Source organism: Chlamydotis macqueenii, chromosome 11, assembly GCF_036417535.1.
Source record: "Chlamydotis macqueenii isolate bChlMac1 chromosome 11, bChlMac1.mat, whole genome shotgun sequence".
Taxonomy (NCBI): domain Eukaryota; kingdom Metazoa; phylum Chordata; class Aves; order Otidiformes; family Otididae; genus Chlamydotis; species Chlamydotis macqueenii.
In genome coordinates, this window is record NC_141566.1 from 2,233,102 (window position 1) to 2,261,034 (window position 27,933).

The 27,933-nt window shown below is 42.6% G+C and overlaps 1 protein-coding gene across 2 annotated transcripts in view; it reads left to right on the top strand.

Annotated features, from left to right (window-relative positions):
- Positions 1–6,851, top strand: part of LOC104477618 (vascular endothelial growth factor receptor kdr-like) — a 120,278-nt gene extending 113,427 nt beyond the window's left edge. For both annotated transcript variants that reach the window (XM_086756182.1, XM_086756183.1), the window contains exon 30: positions 5,735–6,851. In XM_086756182.1, the coding sequence (XP_086612308.1) occupies positions 5,735–5,945 (211 nt within the window). In that variant the 3' untranslated portion in view covers positions 5,946–6,851. The remainder of the gene's footprint in view (positions 1–5,734) is intronic.
- Positions 6,852–27,933: the final 21,082 nt, after the last annotated feature.

Genomic DNA, 27,933 nt, shown 5'->3' on the forward strand with positions numbered 1-27,933 from the left:
AGGCGAGTCGATAATACTGAAACCAGCTGGTTCTGCTCAGGAACATTGGGCATTCATGTCCGCCCGCAAGGTGCCCAACAGAAATGCAACCCAGCTGAGTGGGTTGAATCCTTTTGCACCATCTCAGGAAAATGAGGCATGGCATGTTTGCTCCATAGCAGAACTTAAGTTTCAGAAGATTTTTCTTCCATGATAAGCACGCTGAGATAGCAGATGTACTTACTGCTGTGTCACACAGCACCTTGACCTGGCGTGAGCTCTCCAAAATACAAGTACCTTCGAATGAGTAGCTACTCAGGAGTTACATAAGCCACCTTTTCCTAGGATTATTCTGTATGCTTGCAGAGGCCAGCACTAAAAGGAGAATTGTGAAAGGCTGTGGTCCTCAGCTTGATTTTGACTACAGTGCTTTTCATCTCACAGCATTTTTAGCGCTGGAGCCAGTGTCAGGGACAGGTGACAAACTTTGCCACACGTGCAAGGGGACACATACTCAATAAGTGGGTGACTTTGGCCTGTTTAAACTTCATCCTAGCTGTACTTTGTACGTAGAAGTGCTTCAAAACAATGAATTCTTCAGCCCCTTGAGTTCTCCATGCTAGTATACTACTGACGCATTGATACCGCCAGAGGGGAACTGGGGATTACATTCTTACTGCACAGCACCCCATCTAAAATGTATTAAAGCAAACTGTGAACTGGTCATAACTATCAGAAGAAAAAAAAAAACCTTTCTTTCATTGCAGAAAAAAAAATTTAAAAATTAATGACTGTTACTCTGTGCCTCATTAAATACCTATGAAAGCTGTTATGAAGCCCTGAAGCTCCTACATGTTGTTACAAGGTGCAGTCATGAGACAAACTCCTCTGCTTGGCAACGCTCAGCCCAGTTTCTCAGGTTCCGAACAAGGCCAGCATCTCCACACCGACACAACGGTCTATTAGATTTTCCTACTGAGGGCAAGATACTTGGGCATCTTATTGCAAAGCAATAAGAGCTGCTGCCCAGCACCGGGAGCAAGTGCCACACTTGGTACTGTAGTTCCTCACCAGACAAGGTGATTTTGTTAGTCATCTCTCCTTCTCCATGCTCCTCTTCTAGTCATTGACCCTGATATTTAGGCTAACACAAACTGGCTCCCTCTCACATAAAATAAACAGCTCTAGTAATGATTTCCCCAGCTCTTTGACCATTTCAGTGTTTTTCTACCTCTAACCAAAATCTCTGGTTCATACAGTGGGATGAAAAAGTCTCGTTAGGTCATTTAGGCCTTCCAGCTATGACAGGATTATCCTCTGTGGTATCTTCTAAACAACTTTGACACCTCTCCAGAAAACTTTAAAAAGATTGTGAAAGATTACTTAATATTCAAGGCTAACTTTTCCTTCATCTTGTTTAATTCCTAGACTTTCCAGCTTCATCTATACCAGGAAATCTGACATAGCACAGCAAAAACTGGAACTGTTAGTGACCCTCACTACCCAAGTGAGACACTGCTCAGTGCCCAAGCTTCTGTCTGGGTCACAGGACCTGCTGACTATACTGTGGTCCCACAAAAACACACCACACACGCACACAACAGCACAGAGCCCAAGCTCTGTGACAATCAGGCTGCTTGATACCATCCTCTTTACAGACCTGGCAGGCTTGCAGTTACCACATCAGTAGGCTCCTCCACCTCGTTTGGTTTCACACCTAACAAACTCCACACTGGCACCAAGCTCAGGGACACTACAGAAACACAGCCTGAAGTGTAGCAGTATTTGCTGGTAATTCTGAACGACACTCTTAGTTTACTTGCTGCTACCTCTTTGCATTCTTCTCATCTTCTCATATTGGTTCCTCCAGTGCCTTCACCACTTTTGCACTTCCCCCCCATAAACCTTCCTAGCTTGTAGGTGTCTTTCTGCAAGGGAGGAGCCCCGTGCTGTGCCTTGGCTAACCCTAGACTCAACACTGCCTGTGAAGCAAGGCTGGAGCCAGCTCACCGTGTTCTGTGAAACACGTTTCCCCAGCCAGCATGCCACGGAAATGTGTGTATTATGAAAGAGGGTCCCTTTAGGTTACAAAAACTGTTTGAGGTCAGGAAATGGCAGCGTTCAGGTTCTCATCCTTCCCCTTACCCTGGCTCAAATGGTACACGTTCTTGCACAGATGAAGGAGTTTTCAGGTCGGTCATTCTGTGAAACGTGACCAGCTTGGGTCAGTGAACAAAGGTGTTTCAGTTGAAAGTCATGGTATTCACACATCTCATCTTGGGCTTGTGCCGTGGTGAGAATACTGACAGTGGAGTGGGACGGGGCTGAGGCATTCACCGTTATGAACAGATTTATCAAACTGAACATCCCTTTTATCGCCTCCTGCAGCTGCTGCGCTCAGAAGTCAGGCAGAGGCAAAACCAGAAAGGAAATACCTTTTGGGGCAGCATAGTGCCAACCCAGGAGAAGCACTGAACCAAGAAACGGCCAGCTTTTAATGAAATTATTTAATTACATAACCATTATTAACTTCCGTAGCTGCATAATTGTGTGATTAATCAAATCTAATGCCTTCAGTCATAAAGTGTTTATCGGTGGGGCTCAGGGGGAATTTTTCTGACTTACGCAGGGCAGTACAACTGGCTCAGAGCACAAAGGGGTTTCGCTTTCCTCTGAGGCATCAAGTACTGACCACCGCCAGAGCCAAGCCTGACGGCTGATTCAGTGTGGCAGCTCCTACGCAGCAAACGAGACTTCAAGGACAGACAGAAGAGGGATGCTGCAGTCTCATTTCCAATACACAGTCCAAGCATACGGACAGTTCTCTGCTGCTGAGCGTGAGCAGAGTCAACTGAAGTGTCAGTAGTGCAGAGCATTAAAGGGAAAAATGCAAAGGCCTTCGGATAGCTTTAATTCAGGAAATGCATTTAGATGAAAGGAATAGTTGTGAAAGCTAATTGCAGTTTAGTCTGGCATAAGACAGCCAGCGACAAAATTTGCTTCTGACCTAACCCATCAGCTGTCTTTGGAGCAAATACTAGATGTCAGCATTTAACAGCCTCTCTTCAAACATCAGCCTGATTTCAGGGATAGGCAGACATTCCCAGATATCCACTCTCCCGACCCACAGGGGCAGAAACCTAACAAGAACACTTGCTGGGACTCTACATAGGTCTGAAAGTTTCCCATTGTGTGGCCAAACTAAACCCTAACAACATTTTTTTTTTCTCCAGCACTCAGATATGCAGGCGAGGGGCCAAGTTAAACAGATACTTGCAAGCTTCTCTCTGCCTCCACTGACAGCTTTAATACCTGGCAAATTAGGAGCCAGAGAATCCATGGAATTGTCTGACACAAGTCAATATAACGGAGCAACAAAAAGAAAAATTCATAAATAAACAGCAAAGTTGTGGTTCCATTGCTTACACCAGGGAAGAATTTATCTACAGAGAAAGTGTGTGTGTATAGAAAGAGAAGGCTGCCAGATGCATAGCATACAGAAGAAGTTTCCACTCACGTTTTTCTCTGGACAAGGAGGAAAAACTTAGATTGTGAAAGCAGCGCGCACTACATTTTTGCTGAAGTTCTCAGGGTTACTATTTGTTTTAGAATTTCTGCTTTGCCACTCAGGGGGTTTGGTTCCCAAGCCTTATGCAGGTCTAAACGCACAGTAACATTAGCTTTCACCTATAATCTCTGCCTTTACATTTTAGAAGTCACAGAACCCAAGTTTATTCTAGACATGCAACACATGGTGGGCTGGCTCTTACAACTCAGGGGTCCTGGGTTCCCTTCTAGAGACAGAGCTGGAGATGCAAACATGCTGTGGAAAGCCACCATGGCACACGGAAATCAAGCTGACTACAAAGCAGCCCTCTCCCGTTGCAGCTGATGAGAGCTGCAGATGTTGGTTACGTCTGAGTTTGGCTGAACATCTCAGCTCCTGGCTTAGAATGACTGGCTTCATGGACCATGATATGCAGAGATACACTTACTCCACACACTCCCCCAAGAAGAAAACTACAGGGATAGAAAAATCACAGAGGGACCTCACAGGCTGTTCAACGTGGTTGTGCGCAGATCACAAGCCAGTGCTCTGCTCTAGCCAATGCACGGCACACTCACAACCTTTCCAGAATCAGCAAAAATTCAGTGAAGATATCGACGCTAGTTCTGTCAGCCAGAGTGAGAATATCTAGAGGGACAGGTTCCACGTTCAGAGGCAAGATAACTCAACTTCTGCAGTCATAGCAGCATCACCTAGCAGGACAGATTCAGATTCACCCTTCCATAGCTGAAAGGAGCTAGATCTACTGTACTTTACCATTCTGTCACGGCAAGCAGCAACCTGCTCTTAAGTCTACAGCAGTTCCCTCTGCTGTACCATCACAAAAACACGACAGTGCACACAGTTGGTGTCTCAGATCCACTACTTCTCCTATTTATGATTTTTGTTCCTCTTCCTCCAATTACTGTATGTCTCTTAGTGGTTGTTTTGTTTCCTGGAGTGGGAACTGGCTTTGCTGTCTTTCTAGAACACCACACTGAGAATCTCTGATCAACTCTTGGGGGCTGTAAGCACCGCAGCAGTACAAATAAGACAAATGCAATGAATTATACAGCTATTTGATGAACTGTGATTATTTGGAATTCACGTAGGGTCATTAGAATGTAGCTTTATGATCCTTTAAACACATCTGAAATATGCACACAAAGTGCTTGAGCACATTTTAAACCCCCCCAGGCGCACAGATAAGTCATTCTGGACCGAGACAAGAGCAATGCCATCACCAGCCTGTGAGCGAGGCTCCTCCCGAAGAGGTGCACGTTAAAGGGTCCCTAAGCACACTGGAGAAGTTTGAAAGCCATTCTCACTTGGGATCCTTTTGAGAACCAACCCTAAATTATCCAGACCTGTTCCATTGAATTCCTCAGATGGCAGAAACCAGGCTTAACAAAGCATCATTTTTAAGGCAGCCTACGAGCTAAAGTACCTTTTTTCTTCTCCATGATACTTGCTGTTCCTCAAGGTCACCTTGCTATACAAATCCTCGCCAGGGTTCTCCTACTTTTAACACTGAGGTTGCTCCACGTGATGGAAGTTGCTTCTCTCCCACCGCCTTCATCACCTGTAATAAGAAAAGACAGCAGAAAATGAAAGCTGGCTCTCGTTAATAGCATCAGTTACAAGCCAGCAGCTGTAATGTTGAAAAGCGCTGCCCTTCACCAACGTACTGCTCAGCAATTGTAAAGGGCTAGGGAATATCAGGGAGATTTTGTTCTACACCGCAATAGTGTGTTCAACACACGCTTTCAGTATCATTTTAAATTGGAGCCTGTCACAGATTATTCATTATTTCATCCTTTATGATACTTAAGTCATAGTCTTTAGTTCTGCTTTCAGAAACGTCAGACCAATGAGACAGAATATTATTGTACGTATAGGACAGGTGCATTTATAACAAAGATGTATACGGTGCACTGAAATGTGGCAAGCTAAAGAGACAGGGCAACGGGACTCCTGGATTTACTCCTAAATCTACTTTTAAAACACTGAGTTACTTGCAATACCTAATTCAGTTCCCTTATCCAGTCTGTAAAATGTCACTGTCTTATAGGATGCCGCAAAGGTAAATTGAAATACTGTATATATATATATATTATTTTTTTTTACAAATAATTTTGATCATTAATTACACATAGAGACAAAACCTTATGGAGACAGTCAATATGTTACACTGTTTCTTCTCAACAGGCGCAGAGCTGTCAGCAAGAGCAAAGAATCCATATTGTCTGACCACGAGCGCGAGGCTGTCAAATACCAGCCAGCCGTACAGGCAGAAGAGGACACCATGGACTTCACACTGGAAGACTCTGTTCTCCTTCCTATGGATCCAAACCTGGAATGCCACAGCCCACCTCCGGACTACAACTCCGTCATTCACTACTCGGCCCCTCCAGTGTAACCAGCCCAGCCTGACGCAGGGCATCTCAGCCACGCTAGATTCTTACGTGCCTCCATGCCTGGATAACAAGGCTGGGTAAAAACGAAAGGGAAATCTGATACGGCAATAGTTCATATGTTTCTTCTGGCACACCTCTGACGTGACCAGAGGCATTTTAAGAGCATCCTCTTCGCTATCTTTAAAGGCCCACTGCAACATACGCAGTATATTAAAATTCTGTCTATCAGAATCGTAAACAGGAGCTGTAACCCAGAACTGCTTCCACTCCTTCCTGCCCTAGCTGGGGCTGTTCATTGGCATTTGCAGATTTACAGGTTCCTTCATTCACGTTTTACTCCGTAAGAGCCACCAAGAGTCACGTCAAGCTAGCTGGGAAAACACGAGTCATTCTCCTGGTCCTGCACACACCCTGCGGGGATTGTTCAGTGCGATGCTGTGAGGGATCAGCCAAAAACAGCCATACACACCCATGTTTCACTTTTGGAGAAAATCCAGAATTGAAACACCATTCTTAACTCGGGATCTCACCTTCCAGAAATATTTCAGAAATATTTTGAAATCTATAATATTTTGGTTACAATTTGTGACTTAATAATTTCCACTGCCTCTAGGATACAGCCCTAAAAAGGGTCTGGCACAGAGAAAGCAGGTTGTACTTGGTCTTTCGGGCCATCAGGGCACACAATGTGGTTTAAATCTGTTTCCCTGTGTTTTCTCCTTGTTCAACCAGTAATTTATTTGGCATGCATGCAATAGGGAACCTTGCTGGAGATGCATCTGTAATAACCGCAGGGCAAAATCACCATCTTAAATAAGAACCTTCTTAAGCTTAAATAGACAGAATTTCCCAGCGCACGTGCACATGTTTGTGTAAGCGTGCATAAAATACTAAAAAGTATTTAGTAAAAAGGAAAAACAAAAAAAAATTAAAAAAAGCATTTCCTTTGGATTCTGTGGCAGATGCTCAGCAGTTTGATGCTGGGAATACTGGCCCATGCTGAACTGTAAGCGTGTGGGACACGTATTTGTCTCTGAGTGTCTTGCCAAGGTAAACATGGTATGACACGCAAGGCCCGCTGCATCAAAACCCGTCACGGGTTCACGGCAACTCAAAGCTTTTTTTGCAGCCTGATCATGCAGGACTGATTGGATCACAAATTCTCACATTGGAGAAATTCAAAGTGTGTTGCCCCCTGCCCAAAAGCTGTGTGTTGCAGGGACGGGTGCTCTGCAAGCACATATACCCGGGTCCCGTGCACATCCCATGTGTACTCACAACTACTTTCTCCCTGTGCAGTTCCTTCCAAGGTCTGCACAACACTTTCCTTTTCTTCTTAGATTTGGAACTGGTTTGACTACTTCAGAGAAAATGAATTTTTCCTCATGACTACAAACTAAAGGAAGAAAAAAAAAAATCCAATGCTTGCAAAACAATGATATTACCTTGGCGAAGACAGCCCACACACCCTCGCAGCAGCGAAGAAAGCATTTCTGGATGATCGGTTACAGTTGCTTACATTGAAATCAACACAAGCAAGCCTCAGGTATTATATCAAAGGGGGAGACAAATCTCCAAACCCCATCCAACGTTAACTGTGAATGCGAAAGCATCTGAAGCATCTGGCTCTTGGGAACTGCGCTTCTCCTTGACTTCAGATCCGACGCGTTAAGGAAATCGCCTTGTTCATAGCAGACCTGCTGGATAGCTGCGGTCTGTCGTGGCTTTACGGTCATTTTTGCACTTCTTGGTATTTCAGTACCTATGTATAAGTAGAGCTAGTCATAGAACAGAAGAAACTACTGGGAAAGAGTTCATCTGATGAGCCCCTGAAAGCTTGTTGGATCAGTTTTTCATCAAACTGCCAATTAACTCTCTACAGCTCTGATCAAATAATCGCTTCTTTTGGAAATAATTTATTCACACAGCAAAATGAAAAAAAAAAGGCACAGACAGTTTGTCTGGCTCTACTGGTAACAGCATCAGTGTGAGATGGTTTGTCATCGTGCCTTGTTCTGTAGGGTAAGAAAATGACAATGTTTAAAAAACCTTTGCTTAGAAACCTTAAAATAAGTATACGTAGGGAAAAAAACTTGCAAGTATGCTCTCTATTTTGAAAAAGAATGGGAAACACTGCTGGGTGAACTGTCTGCTTTGAAGAGAGCCGAGTATATCACCTTTCCAGTTGATCAAGGATGAACTGCAGAGGTTTCTCCGAGACCAGAGGAACACGGAGCACGTTTCCTGCGTGGGACCCAGGCGGACGCCCCCAGTGGGACGCTGGCAGCCAGGTCCCTTTCCGGCGCTCAGTAACATGCAGCAGCTTCTCCGCATCGCGCGAGGTGGTGTGAAAACAGTGCAGGCTCGAGTGTTGAAGACACATTTTAAAGCACTGGTCGCACTCTCAGCCCCCTGAACAGCGCGGGCTCCTCCGCAGTGGCAGAACCACCAGCCGTCTCGAGCGGTAGTGCTGGCCGTTTCTTCCGAGAGCAAAGACCCCGAGCCCGCAGTAACGGCCTTCAAGGGTTCTGTAGATGGCGAGTGACTGACGTTTGGGCAGCCGTGTTTCCAAGGTTTATTTTGAGTGGCAGATTTTTTCCTCCTTACAGTAAATGTAACAAGCAAAAGTATTGCCTGAAAAGTATTATTGAATATATGTCTTCTATTTTATTTACTAATATTTTGTTTGTCTTTTTCTCTCCTCCCTTAATTTAATTATTGTTCTTTTCTTACCATGATGTATATAGTTTACCCAGTAGAAATAAATATAGCGATTCATTTATATGGTAAAATCTGTAACATTTTAGCTAAAAGAAGAAGAGATACTCAGACATAACAGAGTTAACTATTGTTACTAAACCTTTCACTAACGCTTGCAGGCCAGGCTCCAGTCCCCAGGACCCTTCCAGTGCCACTTAATAGCAGTTCCCCTCTTGGCTGCGAGTATCTCTGGCTCTCACTCACTCCTCACATTATTTAGGTTCAGTTGGAAACAGGGATCTGGGGGAATCTGGCAGATTTATCACGTTCCTGGAAGCATCACCATGCAGCTCAAGTTAAGGCAAGGAATTCCCACTGCCTCTGTTTTAATTCAAGGCTGGTGTATTGGTTAGAGGATCAGAAGGGGCCAAATTGTTTAAGTGATGTTTATTATTTTTTCAGACTTCTCAGGGATTCTTATCTGACCTCTGTCAGCCACCTGCTTTACCTAACCTGACTGAGCTCAATGGTAGCTGGTATTAACACGCACCTTTCTTTTCTGTGATGGTGCTTACTCCTACTGCTTTTGTCCTCCTGTAAGCCCAGAGAATTAGGGCAAAGGAACTCTGCTCACCACAGAAAAGGGTTGTCTTCTCTCCAACAGCCACCTGCCACCTGGGTCCAAGGATAAGTGCCTTCACCTGCACGATACTGTTCAGGCCGGTGTTTTTAACAACCTCCTCTTTTCTCTCCTTCTCATCTGTTTCTTGATATTTGTTCTTCACAGTCCCTTTGGATTGCTTGTCCCTGCCTTTTGAGCAAGATCAGGTCTAGGACTCATTTCACTCTGCTGTTTCCTGTATATTGTCCTCTTGCAGAGGCTGAACTAAATAATCTAAAGCAAGCTTTTTTCACATCAAAAATTTTCCAATATAGGCAAGGGAAACTAGCTTACATTGGTTTGTCTGGAAGCCTTTCTGTATCCTTCCCTGAATGAAAGCATCTTTTTAATCTATCGATTTTTCAATATTGGTATCTGGAGCAAAACAAAGGTTGATGACTATCTCTGTGAACCTCATCTTTCTCCTAATCCTTTCTCAAACAATGAAGTTTCTCCGAGGTTCTTCCAAGTTATCCTCACAAGAAGGGGCTCCTAACCAGGATGCTGGGCCCACACAATCTACTCAGGATATCAAGGAAGGTCAGATAAAAACCTAAAGTCTGAGTAACAGTCTCAAACAAAACCACTGGGATTTGAACCCGCTGAACGCTGAAGATGTACACATTTAAGGCTGCCTGCAGATGTAAGCCGCTCTGCTTAGGACATCCCACTAACACACACTACTGCTCAGCTGGCCTGCTTGACAAGGGCCTGGGATAACCCAGGGTCTCCAGGCACCTCTCTCTTTTTATTTACACCCTTGTATACTGTAGGAACATCAGTTGGCATGTAAGCCTGAGGCTGGCCAGTCAACAGCTTGTGACTTCTCTTCTCAATGATCCTTCACATTGAGCGTTGGCACTGCCCTGTCACATCCCACCTTGCTTTACAAATTTGATCCAGGTGTAAGGGTGTGATCTTGGGTCAATGGTCTCTAGCTCCCACCAGCACCAACTGGACAACACCAGGAAATGCTGGCAGGGAAGCAGCACTAGCAAACAGCTACATAACAAGATAAAGCATTACTGGGTGTTCCTGGACATGGGAGATAGCCAGGATCAGTGTCATACTCGGAGATCAGCCTATAATGTTTTTCTTATCATTAAGTGAATGGAAAATACAGAAGGTAGCAATAATTCTTTTGTCGTCCCCCCCTGCAAATAGTAATGTCAAAATCCCGAGATCCATTTTCCTCTTTTTATACTATGCCACAAAAAAAAAAAAAAAACCCCAAAATAATTTTGCCAAAGTAATGACACCAGCACCATCTTAAGCAAGTAAAATTAAGGGAGGGCCTCTGGATTTGGCCATATCAAGAGTCAGTCACTGTACAGGATGTAAGCGTTGAGGCCAAGGACTGGCTGGTTTGTCTGGCACGTGTTGTTTGCGTATTGCTTTACCACAGAAAAGAACACTTGCTGGACTGGGTTACCTGGGACCCCGAGCAAATACGATGCCAGAAGGGCTGTGGTTAGAGAAAGAGTGTGGTACGCACTGAGCAGTGTCCCACTGTCCTGCCCGATAACCCTGTGCCACAAGAGCCAGCACATCCTTCTTAGCCAACCCATTTTTCCTTAGACCTTGCCTTGTCAAAGCAGCTAATGAAACCTGGGAAAATCCAGTAACTGGGGACTTAAAGAAAATAAACCTAGTGCCATGTAATACCCAAAACACTAAGGAATGTTTGTCTGCCCTGTTCCTGTCTGTCTGAAGAATGTATGCACTGAAAACAACGCTTTCTCATGTAGTCAAAAAATGTACTGTATCTATTAACCAAAAAATAAAAAGATTCTATATTTATACAGCTCAGGGCTCCTTTGTGTCATCGCTTGGCTTAAGAAGTGTTGTCCTTAAAGCAGAATATAAATAAACAATGCAACACCTTTGAGAGATTTTTACAAGGCATAGATCTCATATTAATTTCTACAGGGGGTTCAAAACTCAGGACATAAGCCTGCCACAATGTCGCTGCTCAGAGGTTTCCAACCAACGCATTTGCTTAAAAGATTCATAGGTCTCAGAAAACGCTGGCCCAATTTGCTGGAGAAAAGCACAAATGTAACTGCTGCCAAGAACAGTCCCCGAAACACAGAGACTGCCATCTTGTTAAGTTTTAAATAAGTAAATGGGACTGAGAAGGAAGATAAAATCAGAATTCTGCTTTCTAAATAAGACCCATGTTCACCAAAGCATGCAAGTACGTAAGTCTGCGAAGATAATTTGCAGGACATGGTAGCATTTGAGGGTTGTTCGGATTCAAAATTCCAGAAATGGTTTAATTTAACTTACCATAATATTCTAAGAAGAACACAATTAAATAAATAATTCCCAATACACAGCCACGGAGGTGTTGTTGAATTCTCACTTGAATAAACCCTGCACTGTTGAAATACAGACTAGTACATGCTCTTATTTTGTACTTAAAATTTAAGATTTAGAAGGCTAAGGAAAAAAAAATCTTCCAACAACAGGCAAGTGCAGCAGGCACACCATTGTCCCTAGCAGCCGGGCTAATCTTTCCGAAATACTATTTCCCATTTCTCTTTCCATTCTGGTGGCACAGCAGGTAAGTACTGGGAGTAAAAAAAAAAAAAAAAAAAAAAAATTGAGATCTTTGCAGATTTTTACAGACTGACAAACACTAGTTTCTACCTATGTCTTAAAATAAACACTGTTATTAGAAAAAAAAAGCGTATGTTAGCGTTTCAGAGCCACTCTTCCATTAGCACAGTCTTAAAAGTTATTGGGCTATTTTGCTAGTCACATTAAAAACTATGAAGCACTCAAGTCACTTCAAACATTTCAGTTTCTCTTCATTCCCCGTTCCAAACAGTCCTAGAAATAAGTGTCTAAATTATACATGTCATTTGAAACGCAGCAATCTCCTTTCGTCCGCATAATGAGCGAGAACATTCTTCTCTGTAAACTATAGAATGAACCCGGTACTTATGTAAGGCATGAGTCACTGCACGCCAGGCAATACAGCGTCTCCTTTCTGAGGAAACCAATGTATTAAATGGTCGAAGGAAAATACACAAAATTAAGTCCGATTTGCTTTTAGCACAAAATGTGAATTATTAATCACATACTGCTTGAGTTACGCTTGTGGAAGGTACTCTTATGGCATGCCTTGGAAAAGAATTTTGGGGAAAAAAAAAAAAAAAAGAAATCAAGAAATGTAAGCTTTTCTCTTAGGTCTTGGCCAGGGTACCTAACTTCCCTATCATATGTGATGTAAAAGATTTTTGCTTTTACAGCAGTAACATCTAGAGATGCAAGACTAGAAAAAAAATCTCAATCTAAATATTGAAACTTGGTGGTTTGAGGTGATAAAAATCCAAGAAGAAAATAAGAGACTAGCAAGAGAAAGATTTAGGAATAAGATAAACAGGTATTGTGATAGTCACATAAGAAAGGTGAGAAGAGAATCCAGTCGATTCCTAGCCAGGTCCTTCTTCCCGTAACGAGACTTAACTTACGAGGGTTTGTAAAGCGCAAAGGCTCTGCAAGAGTGGAAAATACCGTTCTTTTTATACGCGACGTACACAGCAAGGTCCATAAGCAGTAGGTAATAATTTTGTCTCAAAAGCGATGAAGCTTTCAGAGGATCTCAGTACACGCTATCGCTGGCCGTTGCCCGTTTGAAGCGGCACACCGCGTGCCCCCCGCGGGCTGTACGGCAACGAACCTGCTCCGCGTGAAGAGTGTGTGAAGCCCTACAAGCGCCAGAAATGCCACCAGTGTTTTTAACAGTACTGAAGTCAGTTATGACGAGTCGTAAATGTTATTATAGCCCAATGAGTTAGTAGTCATTAAAGCTCAGAGAAGATAAACTGTTCTGTTTAAATTGCTTCCTTCTACAAGGACTCAGGAACCAGAACGCAGGAAGTATTAGTTCTGGCAGTTCACTTCACCCGTTCTCATCCCCACAGACGCACGAAGTGAGACCTGTCCATTCCTTTCCTCAGTGCAGAGTCCGCAAATACAAACTCTGCATCTGCGCAAACCACAAGGTCAGACTAACAGGGCTCCTAAATATTCCTATTTCTTATTTCTTGAAGTGGCCTTTAAGATAGGGCTGTTACTCCCGGGAAGTAACAGGACTGAAGGGTATTGCAAAACATAAGCTGTGATAATATCAAATGTCAAGATAATTAAATGAATGAGGAGAGCCTTGCATATTCTTCCTATGCTTTTGTCACTGATGGTACTTTGTCTGAGTACGTGGTCTACACAGAATCCCGCGGGTTTTAATCTAGCCTGTTCTTCACTGAAAAGAAATAACACCTAGTAAAGAAGAAATATTTCTTCTGTGGTTTGAGCTGTGCACCTTCTAGGTACAAAGATTTTTCTTCAGAGCGTGGGCTGACCGCAGAGGAGATAGAGATGGAATTAGTCTGTCAGTCCTTCCTGGCCAGTGAGCATACATAAGTGGCTTCACAACACGCTGTGAAAAATAAGTAATGCGCGTAACCCAACGTAGGCAAACACAACTGCCTGTCTTCCTTTAGTGGCAGGTGATTAAAGCACGATGCTACCTGTCCTAGAAAGGGTAGGAATCTATGTCTACATCCATGGTAATAATACTAAAGGATTAAATCTATCGCTTGCCTACTTTCTAGAGCAAACTGCAGCTACACAGGTGGCTCACTCAGTTCAGTGATTTCACTCAGAGTAGGATTTGACTCATCTGAAGGAAGAAAAAAAAAACAACCAAAAAAACCCCCAAAAAACCAGCCTATTTCAAACATTAAGAGCAACATTAGGAAACTTATAAAATTCAACAGGGACAAAACCTGCATTTGTGGAGGACTAAACCCTTGAAGTGATACATGCTGGGGACTGATGGGCTGGGGAAGAGCTCTGCCAAAAGGGCCCCGTGGGTCTTGGGAGACATCAGCTGAACGCAAGCCAGCCATGCGCCCCAGCAGCATCCTGGGCTGCGCTAACGGCTGCACGGCCAGGGGAAGCCATTATCCCTCTCTTCTTAGCAGACCACATCTAGAATACTGTATCACTCACCAGCACAAGCAAGACACTGATAACCAGACTGAGGTCAGCAGAGGGCCACCAAGATGGTCAGGACTGGGAGCACTTGCTCTGTGAGGAGAAGCTGAGGGAGCTGGGCTTTTCCAACCTGGAGAAAGAACAGCTTCAGGGGGACCTAACCTCCATGGCACACAGGTCTAGCCTTACAAAATATAAGTGAGTAGTTAGCAAACAGGTCAGGGATTCACCTTGAGCCTCAGCAGAGCTCTGGAAATCACATGTAAAGCAGCATCTCATATCAGACTCTTGCCTGTATCAAAACAAAAGGTGCGGCAACACTGAGCTCGCATACAGAGGTATATATACAGAGGAACAAACGGCCACCTTCTTGTGGGAAAGTAAGCATAAGTTGGTGACCTTAAAAAAAAAAAAAAAAACTTACTGGCAATTTTATCTCATGGCTTCACCTATACACTTCTGCCTTTTATCTTCTCTTAACGCTCCTCTACATCACTCATCAGATAACTGTTGTAATGTAGCCCCGCTCAGGGCCAAGCTACGCAGTCTCTCACTCATTCCCCTCGCCCTCCAGTGGGACAGGGAGGAGAACTTGTAAACAAAAGGCAGCAAAGCTCGTGGGCTGAGATAAAACAAAACATAAATTTAAGAAAATTTACAGAAGAAAACAAAACAGAGATGGAAAACAAATATAGTACAACAACTCACAGCAAATCCTGATGTCCAGGCTCCTCCAGAGTAGCAGAAACCTCCTCTCAGCACCCTCCTCACTGATATACTGAGCGTGGTGTCACATGGGATGGCCCAGCCCTTGGCGAATTTGGGTAAACGTGCCCCAGCTGTTGGCTAATTAGTAACCTGCCCCAGCTGTGTCCCTAGCCATAGGGGCCACCAGCTGTAGCTCCCCTCCCACCTCAGGTGAAAGTTAACTCCATCCTAGCCAGAACCAGGACAACAACAAGTAGTACTGGGTGTTCTCTCCCACCGTCATTTATCCATTTATCACACCTAAATAGTGACACTGGTCATTAGCTAATCATGGCCACCATGTTAATTGTGAACTGCCTGTTTCCCTGAAACTCTTTCAGGGTCACATTCTTACTACAATCCGCTGGAAGGACAAGTCTCCAAGATCAAATCCATTTCCAAAATCATTATAGAAAGTTTTTAAAAACCGAGGAAGACAGTCTTCTCCTTTGCAAACAAAGCAGGAATTTTATTTCCTCCAGGTCACGAGACGGAAAGAGGACCATGCATCTGTCAGTAATACACGGTTCCTTGACCAAGCCAGATATGATAAGAGTGCTTCTCCTTTTTCCACAAATTTTTATTTTCACAGTTGTTACTGCGAAAACTTTGTCATTTACAGTTCTTCTCTTTTGTCTTTCTTTCTTCCACTGCAACAATGCTAAAGAAAAATTCAAACCTGACAGCAGGTAAGATCAAAGAGACCAATAGCATAATGAAGTCCTTGTTTTCCTGCTGAAGTAAAAAAAAAATTAGCCCTGCAACCGCCATACGCAGGCCTGTGCCTTCTGCCCTTCCAGGATGCTGTGGACAAGCAATATTCGCATGACTTTTTAAAGCTAGGACGACACGCTTGGTGATCCTCAGGGCCCATACAATAAACCTGGGCATCTCTGGACACTCTGCTTGGAGTAGCAGTTGATTATTTTTAAGCTAGACCATTGTCACAGTGAATTCCTCAAAAACCTAAAGGTTAATTTGCTTTTCATAACTGTGCATTAAAAAAAAAAAACAAAAAAACCCTAAGAACTTTATTCTTTCCTGGGAGAGTTTTGACCTTTTATTCATGTATATTTTTCAAATCCCGTCTTCCACTGTTTACGCCCCAAGCTAGGATGTCACAAACCATCTCAGCACGGAGCAGAACTACAAAGACAAGCAGGGGTAAGGCAAGGAGAGCAGGTAGAAAGGGGTGAGATTCATGAATGTAGTGGATCAAGGTATGGGCTTCCTTAATCATGTTTACTGCAACATCTGGGATGTACAGAATTACTTTCCTCTCTTTCCCCAAAGCTTCTGAAACAAGCAACAAACCACCCTCATGGTGCAATGTCAAGACACAAGCAGATCATGAATTTACAATCCCATCAAAGGATAGGATAGTGGACTAAAGCCAAAACATTATCTCTCCAAGCACTGAAATAGCTAGATCAAAATCTGAACATCACAACTGACTTGTTGTCTCTCTGATGGATTGTTTCTGAACTCCAAGCTGCGCTGGAGGTTACATCAATAATCCCTCCTATTGTCGTGATGACTCATAAATGGATCAGAGCATCGCACTGACACCTATTGACTCAGCATCCCTCCGCTGCTGAATGATGTTTGTCTGTGCTGATGCAACACTGTTTTGCCTTGATGCTAATCTTTCAATTTGTGAGATCCCAGATGCCTTCAGGATTTTGTAATAAATGGGAGATGCCAACAGATTGCAAAGAAAAACTGAAGTTGTCTGCATCTTCATTCCTTCCCTTTGTATCACTCCACCCTTCCAGGAAGGAAAAGCTAGGAATTGAGAAAAAAACATGTGCTCTTCTTCAAATGATGCCAAGGACCATTTTGGAGCTGCCTATGATGCGCTGCTTCTCTCTGGTTTGTGACCAAAGTACCCGCTTCTTACCGGTGCCAGGTCCTGCACTGCTGCATCAGACCTCCTTAAGGGAACCTCCGCTCAAACGCAGAGCCGCACTGATTCTGCAGCTCTCTGCTCTCTGCCTGATAGCCTACATATGTTTCAGCCACGGGAAGAAAGAATATGCCCAGTTGACAGAGACAGAAACCTAGATTCCAGATGAATCTAAGAACAAATTTTACTTATTCAAAGTACAGACAGAAATTTTCCCCAGACTTGAGCAAACTGCAGCTCCTTAAGCAAAAAAAATGTGATTTTTAAAGTTTGCTTAAGGCAGTAACACTGCCCTAAATCATGCTGAGTAGTTCCCTCCTCCTAACATTATCCCAAGAGTGGTACAATTAATCATTCCTTTCCTTATACTTCAGTTAGTATTTAGGTGTCAAGGAGTTTTTTATTTAAGCAAGACTAACACCCATCTTTTTTTTTTCCTGTTTTAACCCCACTCAGTAAAGAGCAATATTTTTTACAGGCTTAAATACTAACTACTTACCGAGCAGTCCGTAAGTAAACAGAGAAACGGAACACAGTATGCAAACCCTGTCCGTGCTGCCCTATTCCAACCTGATATAATGGGAAAAGACCTGGAAGGGGAAAATAAGTACTCATGGTAGCCTGAAAATCTATGCAAAAGCAGAAGAATCCTGGTACTGGGACGCTATAAATTTTGCTGGCAACAAAGATTTAGGTAAGTCCCCCTGACACCTAACAGACCGAGCTGCGCTGATATCTGGATAAGCGTATAGTCAGACCACTTGATTCTCATGATGTTTAGTATATAATCTATATTTGAAAAAAAAAAAAAAAAAAAGAAAGAAACAAAAAACCCCCCACTGAACCCCACAACACAGGCACAGAAAGGTTTAGGAGGTATGGCAAGACCTAGACCAAGGACAGTCCATCCATGGCACAGATGGCCTTTCGAACAGGTACGAACCAAGCCTTCAAAACGCTGTCACTTCTGATGCGCAAGGGGGCTAGCGCAGAAGCAGTGAACCGCCAAAACACCTTTGAGGCTAAAAGAGCCCCGAGTTGAAGAGACAAAAAGTGAAATCGCACTTGAGCAGCGCTGCCATCCCAAAGCAGGACAAGCAGGGCAAAGAGCCACAGCAGGGCCCAGCCAGGTCTCCATCTGCCTCCAGTTTTTTTCTGAGGCCGTAACAGGCTATGAGTAGGCTTCTAGCAAAGTCACGGGCATTTTTGCAGCTGGTTAATTCTTTTCACCATCATCAATATGTCATTATAAAGTCATACCAGAATGAAATTATGAAAATTATATGGCAAGGAGACAGTTGGAATCAGGTTGGCAAAACCAATTCTTACATACAGAAAGTCAAAGCTCTACACCGGAATTTCTGGCACGGGATGGCAAAGCCATAAAGGAAAGTTATTTTTCCAGCATGGTTATATACCCATGAGGAAATGAGCACAGATATATTCCACACAAAGAAAACTCCCATAAAAGGAAGAACTCCTCAGTATTGTACTTTTATTCCAAAATCTAGGTCCCCAAAAGTGACATGAAACATCATATGAAATATTTCTAGCGTGACATTGAAAGAAAAACATTTCCCAGACAACTAAAAGAAGTTTGTCACATATGCCCGCAAAGAATGCTTGTCGGGACTCTGTTTTAACGAGGGATGAAAAGGATTGCAAAGACAGTCAATGAAATTTTAACGCAGCTGCAATATTTACATTTACTGGTGAAGATAATTTGCTCACAGAAAGGCTGAAAATGTAATAATGACATTTCCTATTTCAATATTTTTGTTTGCCACAGATAAAAATGTGTACACATTTGCAAAATCATTGCAGTCTATCACCACTGGATCATGTGTCTTACGGAGCTGAGAAAATGCGTAGTAACTATGAAAATTAGTAAAACATCAAGTTTGATCAATTCAGAGCAGACACTGCTTGTAAAGATGAGTGCCTCGCCTTCACAAGACAGAAGAGTGACCACAGTTCTTTACTGGAAAAGTTTTCGGTTATGGATTTATTAAATTGCTAAGACTTTGTAGGTTTTTAGATGGGATAATTTGTTTTCAGATGAGTTAGTTGATGTCTGTAAGAGAAAAACTCCTTTAAAAAAAGACTTGTGGAAGGCAAATAAATAAGTCCTGAATTTCTGAGAGAAAGACGTTAAAATCTTGGCATCTTTAGGACTGAAAATTTATGAAGAGAATTGAATAACTGCCTTTTTTTTTTTAATATGTGTAAAGTTTCATCTCAATCACTTCAACACACATCTAAAGGAAAAGACAGTCCCTTTGTGTACACTTCAGTGGAACTCTCTCTGCTTTGGGACAAGACAGATTCAAAAATCTGCCGCATAACAGCTTGGGCCCCTTCATTTAAAACAGCTGAGATGCTATACTAACACAGATGTAAATATGAGAAATGCTGAAATACAATTCCCTTTCTGTTAGACTCATTTGAGTGTTGACGTAAGGATTTTAAGGCATTAAAGAACACAGTGATCTCACGTTGGTCTTCTTCCCCACAGCTTCTGCCACAGATGTCGACAATTACTCCCCGATCTAGAGCTGGAACTAAAGAAGTAAATTGAGAGTGGGCAAACTCACTCAACTACGTATATAACGTTATTGAGCCAGGACACGCCGTCATTCTGGAAGTTCCTCCCTTCAGGCAGATTTTCTTCAGATCTGTTCTCTTGCTTTTTAGTATTTGAACAGATTTTGGTCATTTATAAACACTTATTGCTGACTGATCGTTGCAACAAGGCCACAGCAAAGAGGAATCCAAGAGCCATCTACAGTGTAACAGAGTATTTCAAAACTCTACTAAACCATCACCAAAATATCCTGCTTACAATTATTTTGTGTTAATTATAGTGAAGAACTATGTGTCACTGTAGTTTTAGACATTTTACTAGTAATAAATGAAGCAGCATGGGACATTAATTCCATTTAACTTTTATTTCTGTTATTTTAGGCAAAGATTGTTGAATGTTTATATAACAGGAAACAAAATAAAACTGACCTTCTCAGGTCTGACACCGTTAAAACAGGATGCTGGAGATCTGACCGGTGTTGCACCATATCCACAAACACAGGTAACAGGGCTCAGAAATATCACACTGTAAGAGTTTGGGGCTTTCATTTAAGAAGTGATTTTTACAGTAATGTATGACATATCAAGATTAAGAATGTACTTTCAGATCTTGCACCGTCAACACGTGAGCAACAGACGACAACGAAGGAGCTGATCCAAAGCTTTCAGGGAGATTTACGTAAAGGGCGTTAAATACAATTTAAGGTTGCAAGACAGCAAATTAGACTCTACAGCCTAGGAAGTGCAACCTCAGCCTCAAATTATGGGACTGCACAGAACAAGGATCCTGGCAGATACCACAGGTTAGGCGGTTCACTGCCAGCTCTTAATTCCCTGATCCCAGATGTGAAAGTATTGGCAGAAACAGCCGAGAAGCAGCATATCATTGGTTCCGCATTAAGATGCTGCAGCGTCCTCCAGGATACAACCCAGTCAACGCTAAGGTTCATTTTGGTCTCTCTCCAAGAAGCCCCACAAATTGACGTCTGTACATCTAGCACAGCTGCCAAGGAAACCAGAAAGCGATACAGCCAGCTGTGAGAACACAGGGACATTGTGCCAAAAGTCAAGACAGGAGTGATTGTTGAAAGTTTCAGTGATTTATGAGGTGGAAACAAGTGATCAGGATGCAAAAAGATAAACAAGAAATTTCCATTTCCTACCTCACGTGCCCAGGGCACTGTACAAAACGACACGTGACACCAGGTTGGTGTCCGATGGCTGAAGGACTATGCCCCTGAAAGGCACAATGCAAATGATACCAGACAGATAAACAGTGACTGTGAACACAAAACCCAATCACTATCAACTCAGACACAGCTTACGCACGAGAGTGAACACAAGAACCAGACCGGATTCTGGGAAAGAGTCTGTAGGTTTTGGGGGCTTCTGAGTTTATTGAGGGTGGTGGGTACGAAGAACTCTTTCTTCACCCAGCACTAGAAAAAGCACCACCTGACTGTGCTTTCTTGCTAAGGCAGAGGTTAATCCAGGAAGATTAACCTTTTCCATATCCTTTCCATAAAAGAATCTGCGCATCTCAACTCCCCAATGTCTAAGAAGAAAGTTCTCTCTGAACTTCTTACGCTGATGCTGTAGGAATCACTGGTGACATAAGCACATGGTGTACGTTGATTTTTCCACTGCTGGATAAGGCAAATTCTGTTACCAATCAACTGTAACAACAAAAAGCTTTATGCAAAATGCAAACTTTGCTATCAAAGCATTAAGCAATCAGCTTGGCTGGCCAGCCAGACTACTCTAGAAGCCAGAGGGTGTGTAGAGGTAAGACTGTAGTAGGGTAAAGAAGGGAACAAAACCCTAATTAGTCTATAGATGAGACAATATATATTCTGAAAGTGCAAAGTATCTTCAAACTATTAATTTCTTTCAAACATTTGGAAATATGAGGAACTTGAGTGAAAATTTGCAGTATTTTGTTAAGCTAATTTTGTTAATTGTGCTGTTATTTCTGATCTTCTGTTGAAATGTGCAGTCCTCTGCCAAGTGTTTAGGATACCACCCACAGCACATAAATATCAAACCAAAAATATTTTTATAAAAAGTTCAGCCAAGTATTCTCTGAAAAACTTTGACAAAAAACACTCATCAGTTCAAGATTCCAGTTAGAATGGGGGAAGAGAAGGCAAAAATAGCTGCAGTCCACCTTTGCATTGTCCATCAATTCAGACAGAACTATAACTTCTGATTTATTTGGGAGCCGGCAGCCTTAGGGCGGTGGCACCTTCACTCTGAACAGAGGCCAGCAGCAGATAATCCTCAGGAACAGCCAGCATGAAGCATGCACTGCATTCTGGCCTTTCTCAGTACACCCAAAACGAGAGCAGATGCTGAGATCAGTCAGTGCCAGGGGATTCCTGCTTTTCATAGGGGTCTTTGTGCAATGGAAGAACACCTTTTATTCATAAACGCAGAAGGCTGGTGTACACTGAGCAACAATGGCTGTAAGAGAATTCCATTATTTTTCTTCACTTCCACAGAACAGAGACTCAAAGTGCAATGTCCTTGCTTGCAATCTTATTGCTAGCGACGCTTTTGTTAGGGTGCCTAGAGGCTTTTGTGCAGGCCACAGCAGTATGTCATTTTAGTATCAACTCCTGCCCTTGGAAATTACTAAAATCCAGCACATCTTATGAATGAGAAATGAAATTGTTCTCCAGCAAACCCTAAAACTGCTCATGTTGCTGGCAGCTATGTTAAAACAAGGGTTTTCAAATAAAATTCTTATTAAAAAAAAAAAAAAATGAATTGAACTTTTCAATAGAATTAGATTTTCCTGAAATTTTATTAGCTGGCAGGTTCATAAACTACAACAGAAACAAAGGAGGAAAACCAAATCATTCTTTATGAGCTATAAAAAGGCAGCAAAGGGGACCAAAAAAGCACTTTTTGGAACTATTAAGTCTACAAATGATAATTTCATCTCTTCCTGACAGTAAATGGCTCCTACAGATTTGTTAAGGTTATAAGCTCATAAAATGCAGAGTAAAATGAGCTTCCACCAAATTTCAAAAAGCACTCCCAACTGCATTCCCATCGCAAGGTGGGAGGGGATTATAAAGCCCCACCAAACCATCAGTCCCCAGGTGGCATTTGCTTTTACCAAGATTCACAGCAACCATGCAGAACAGCAGTGTGTTCTCAGCAAACTTCACTGCCGCTGACTGGGACTAAGAAGGAAAGACGGGCATTCGGCTTCGCACAGCAAATCTTCCGTTGAGGAGCGACAGTGACCGGATCTGCAGCGGGCCATGGCTTTGCATGCTCCTTTCCTAACTATCATAACTCATCCTGGGTCCTGAGCGTTTCTTGTCTGAAGCCCAGCTTGTCCAATTAACTGCACACGGCAAATCCCTGCACCCGCATATTCTAGGGTCTGCAATACGCTGAGCCCGTCCAGACGATCCCTGGTCCCTCCTGGCCTTGCAGATCTACAAACGAGCAAGCAGGTCTCGAGTGACTCCGAAGCACTTCCATTTGTCCTTGCTGGATTAAATCATAACGGATTATTTTGCCTTCCCTCCTCCTGCATTTCTAGTTAAAACCATTTTCCTCACCTACTCTCCTCAAGCAACTGCCACGTAGTAATTCAAGCCACGCTGCGCTCCAGAAGAGGCTGCATTCCCGAGGAGGGCAAATCGCCCTTTTTCTAAAAGGAATTTTGTAGAGAAGAGAGCTTCAGTCTGAAAAGCACTGCAAAAATACGTTGTTTTCAAAGACTTAACTGAAACTACTCTTGAAGGGCAATACCTGATTCACTGTCACCTTCATTCCACAGATTTCTAATACCTACAAGATCACAGGTTAGAAGCACTTTCAATCGCCACTCAGCAAGCGAATCCATTTGACTGAAACCTCACAGCAATACGCTAAATATATACAGCTACTTCTGGTCTATCAGCTTGGTTACACGCTCCTAGAACTACTCAGCCAAATAATAGGAACAATGGCTTTGCCTTTGGGAATTGGTTGTCGCAAACAAAAGGAAGAGAAATTAAAGTCTGAGGTCAGACAGTCCTTTCACCAGGCACAGGATCCAAACCTGTCCAACAAAAAAAAAAATTCTCTGTGTCCCTAAATAACCAAGAGCATCTCTTAATTGGTGTTTAAAATGTTTTGAAATTAAGTGAGAAGCTTCTGCTGGAAACTATGCATTATCAAAGAGTGTAACTGGTCCATCTACGGCCCTGTATGGTACAGATAACATTATAAGCTTCTTACTGCCCCATCGCCAGTAATATTATTAATGCTGATTAATACTTTTACTGCATACCTGAGCAGAACAGTCTTCCAGAACAGCCTGATCATGTCTGAAGAGCACTTTCAAGCCAACCCCTCCTTTTCACAGATCCTGTGAAAGGTAATGACCCTGCGTTAGCTACACCTGCAGCTTTACCGGAGCTCCCCTGGGCAAAGGCAAAGGGCAGTAAGAGACACACATCCATCGCTTGTTGCTGCTTACACTGTTCTGTGGACTCTATTTCCATTGCTCCAAGAGCAAACCCACTCCCTCACCAAGCAATTTTTTTGAAAGGTAAATACATTTATAATTTCAAATAATGACAAAGCTGCATGGGATATCCAAGAGAAAGGGTTTATCTGAAGTGAGCACTTAAAAGAGTGAACGGCACGCTGTTGTGCTGGAAGCAAAGGGTCAGACTGTCCTAACTACCAACGTTTGTGCATATTCAGCAGTGACTCATGAAATCATGAGCCAGAGCTGGTGACCTGCAGAAATTCAGTAACAGCCAAAAGAGAACTGAACATTTCTGTGGGTAATTAGAACATCCATATTTAGAAGGGGTCAAAGAAATACAATATTAGAGGAGAAGCAGAAACCCCTTGGGATTCAAAGTCAGAATGCATGAGAGAAACTTTCCAAAAAGTTGCGTATTACATTTTCATCCTCTCTGCAACTTTTTGTACCTTTCTCTGAAACCTCTGGTAGTACAAAACTAAACTACACTAAACACAGCAGCAGCTGGGTATGAGATGGCACCCTGTGTTCTCATGTAGCAGGAGACTTCAAAAACATTCCCCGTGAAATGAGGACTAAGAGTTCCTCATCTGTACATACCGAGTGTGAAGAAAATTTTCTCAGAAGAAACTGTAAGTGCTCCACTCTGTAGAGTATCTGGGAAGTATCTGTAAAGCCGGTAATAACCCATATACCTTCCCACTGATCCGCAGGCCAGCATTGCGCACCCCGTTTTCCCTGTTACGCACAGAGGTACGCACCATTTCTTAAGCAAGCTGCCTCAAAGTCACTTCACGAACAGCTTTTAACACTGGAGGCTACCTTTTTGACCATGGAAGAAGTAAAGCACAGAGTGTGATAATATGCATCCCACCGCTGATGCCAGTACGCTTCTGTGATTTATTTTTTTCTTCCCTTCTGTTGAAATCAAGTATACAAATGGAAGAGCTACACTGTGATGAGAAAATCTCATCTACATAGCAAAAGATTCCGCTCCACAAAGCCATTTCAATATCATCTGTTCTGTGGCATTCCTAAGGCTTGGTTCCAAATCAGGAACATTTCTCTGGTGCACAGCTCAGCATTGCTCTCAAAACACAGGTAGGCAATCCAGACTGACAGTCCCGCTCTTTCAATATCTGCATGTCTCTCCTGGAAAATGAGGCTTCCTCACAGGGATGTGCCTAGGAAAAGTTGATTTCCGCATCCGAAGGGCAGCGCAGAAGGCACTATCCTGAGACATTTGGCTATAGCAGCCATTTTGTTAGCTCTTCCGAGAAGCCGAGTGTTAATTCTGGCCGCTTTGCAGAACGCTTGATGCACCTACGGCCACAAGTGTGCCTGATATAACTGCAGTGCACTGATGCTCAGGCACTGCACTGCAAATCACCTCCTTGATGAGTTTCACGTTTTAATTTTTTTCCAGAGGACAAGAAGCCGTCAAGGAAATTGCCATACCTATAATGTCTTGTACAGAGCATTTTGAGGAAGGGGTCAATAAAATGTCATTCACAAATCTCTACACGACAAATGGGAATGTGGGTGCCTTTCAGAGGGTCTGTTAATGTAGCACACAGAGCGTGGTAATTCAGCCTCCAAAAATTCTCATACTACTTTCATTAAAGAGTGATTCCCTGGCTTTTTTTTTTTTTTCTATTTCTAAAATTGACTTACTCTATCATTTAATAAAACAAATTTACTGAGCTAAAATAGAGTTAATGGAATGTATTAAGTTTGCAAAAACTGTAGACCTGATTTCCTCTTATATCACTGCAAATTCAGTGTGACTCACCTTGGTAGTACGTATGCTCACACAAGCGACAAAGGAATCAGACCTTCACGGTAGGTTCTCCTGACCATCTGCGCCATGTGAATACTTCTAGCTAGACCAACAATATATTACCTCATTTCAGGCATTCTAATTGACTATGGTTTTTATTTTTTTCTGCTAATTTATTCACCAGTCATATAGTCTTCATGTGGCTAATAAGAGAACTCACTCAAGCTTGTCTAAACATTTTATAAGTATGAACACATTATCTCTTATTGTATCTCCTTTTCCTGCCTATTAGTCTCACAATAATTAAAATAAATGCTTCTTAAAAAAAAAAAATGGGACTAGGAAAGTCCATGCTAAAAGGCAATAATTATTCCCAAGTTCATTCTTAAAGGAAACAGTAACACAAAATGACACAGAACCAATCAACAAGCCATAGAAACAGCACGCCTTGAAAACAAGGTGCTCATTTTACACCAGCATAAACCTCACTGGAGGATGTGGCATTACACCAGTATGAACATTATCCCATCCCTGGAAAGGGATGTAATCTCATCCTGAATAACTTACTTACCAATCACACTATACTCAAGACTTCCTTTAACTTTGCTCTTTGTATACTCAAAGCCTAGGTAAGCGGAACAAATCCTGGAAAAAATGGAACAAAAGTAATCTATGGCTTTTTGTGGATGTGAATTTGATTCTCTAATAACTCAGCTCTACTGAGAAAAAGTTCAAGGAGCATTCACACCTCAAAACAGAATAAAATAATCAAGTGAATTCTTGGTTAGGCAAAAAATCTGCTTATCCTGCATTGTCAGTGAGACCTCCTTCAGAGACACCTGACTAAGGAAATGCTCTGCAAAACAAATTAATACTTGATGGACCAAAGCAATCCCGGTTAAAGCTCAGCCTGGGCGTAGGGATGAGACCTACGTCTGCTACGACCCAGCCCATAACAGGGCTGACAAACTGAAATACTACCGCAACAGCGTTCTCCAAAAATGAGCACAGGAAATTCTGCAGGATGGGTCTTTACCAGCAGAGTTTATTAAAGTACACTACGTGGTTTAATGAGGTGTATGAGATGGAACAGGGTGTGAAGCAGGTAAAAGAAAGAGCATCAATATTTACTTGCTCTTCTACAATTCAGTGGAGCAGCACAAGGTAAATTTAGCTCTGAGAAAAGGTAATGGCTTCGTACAGAAACCTGCAGAACCCAGTGCCTCTCAGTAATATCGAGGGCCAGACTTTCTTAGGAGTCAAGACCTACTGTTTAGTAAGGATAAAGTCAGAAGATGACTAAATATTCACTCCCTAGAACATAATCACAGGCAGTTGGTTTGGTAAAACAACCTCTCCAGTCCATTACGATTCTGTGGTTCAAAGCTTTTCTGAGGTATCTAGCTCTGGTCTGCCAGAGACACTTTAACGGCAGTGGGACCCCGAGGTGTCACAGAGCATGGCAATTCCTACGTTCCACGCAGCTTGTAATGTCCCAGTGTCGTAGAACAGCGCGCTGAGTGGATACGATCTTTCACATTAGGCCTACACAGCGCTCTGATCAAACGCATTTAAAAAAATTCCATAGACAAGTCAAATGTATTAAAAAAAAAGGCAGCGAAAATCGCTCCTTGTGTAATTGTGCATTGCTTTCGCAAAATTTCTCTTTGTGATTTTACATGGAGACAGAATCTTTCATCACTTCCTGATCTCAACTGCTGAACAGTGTCATTGTGAGGTTTGTTCAGGCATTATTGTGCTCCGCTTTATCGCCATCATCATCATCATCCACAATTCTTGCATAACCCTGTTCATCCACAGAAGACAGCACCTCACTGGTGAAGCAAGTTATTCTTCCAGGTAAAATCAGCACATTTAGAACAAGGCTCTATGAAAATGCATCAAAAAAAAAAAGAAAAAGAAAAAAAAAAACCACTTCTCTTCTTGATTTTTGTGTTGTATTTTATTTGTCTGATTAGTATAAAGCACGCAGCTGGCTGGCAACTCGGTCAAGATAATTTTTCCCCAGTGGATAACGAAGATTTCTACAACACAAATAGGCCTGTTGCTTTCTGGGAGCTCTGCTATATTAGGTTTAAAGTCTTGGA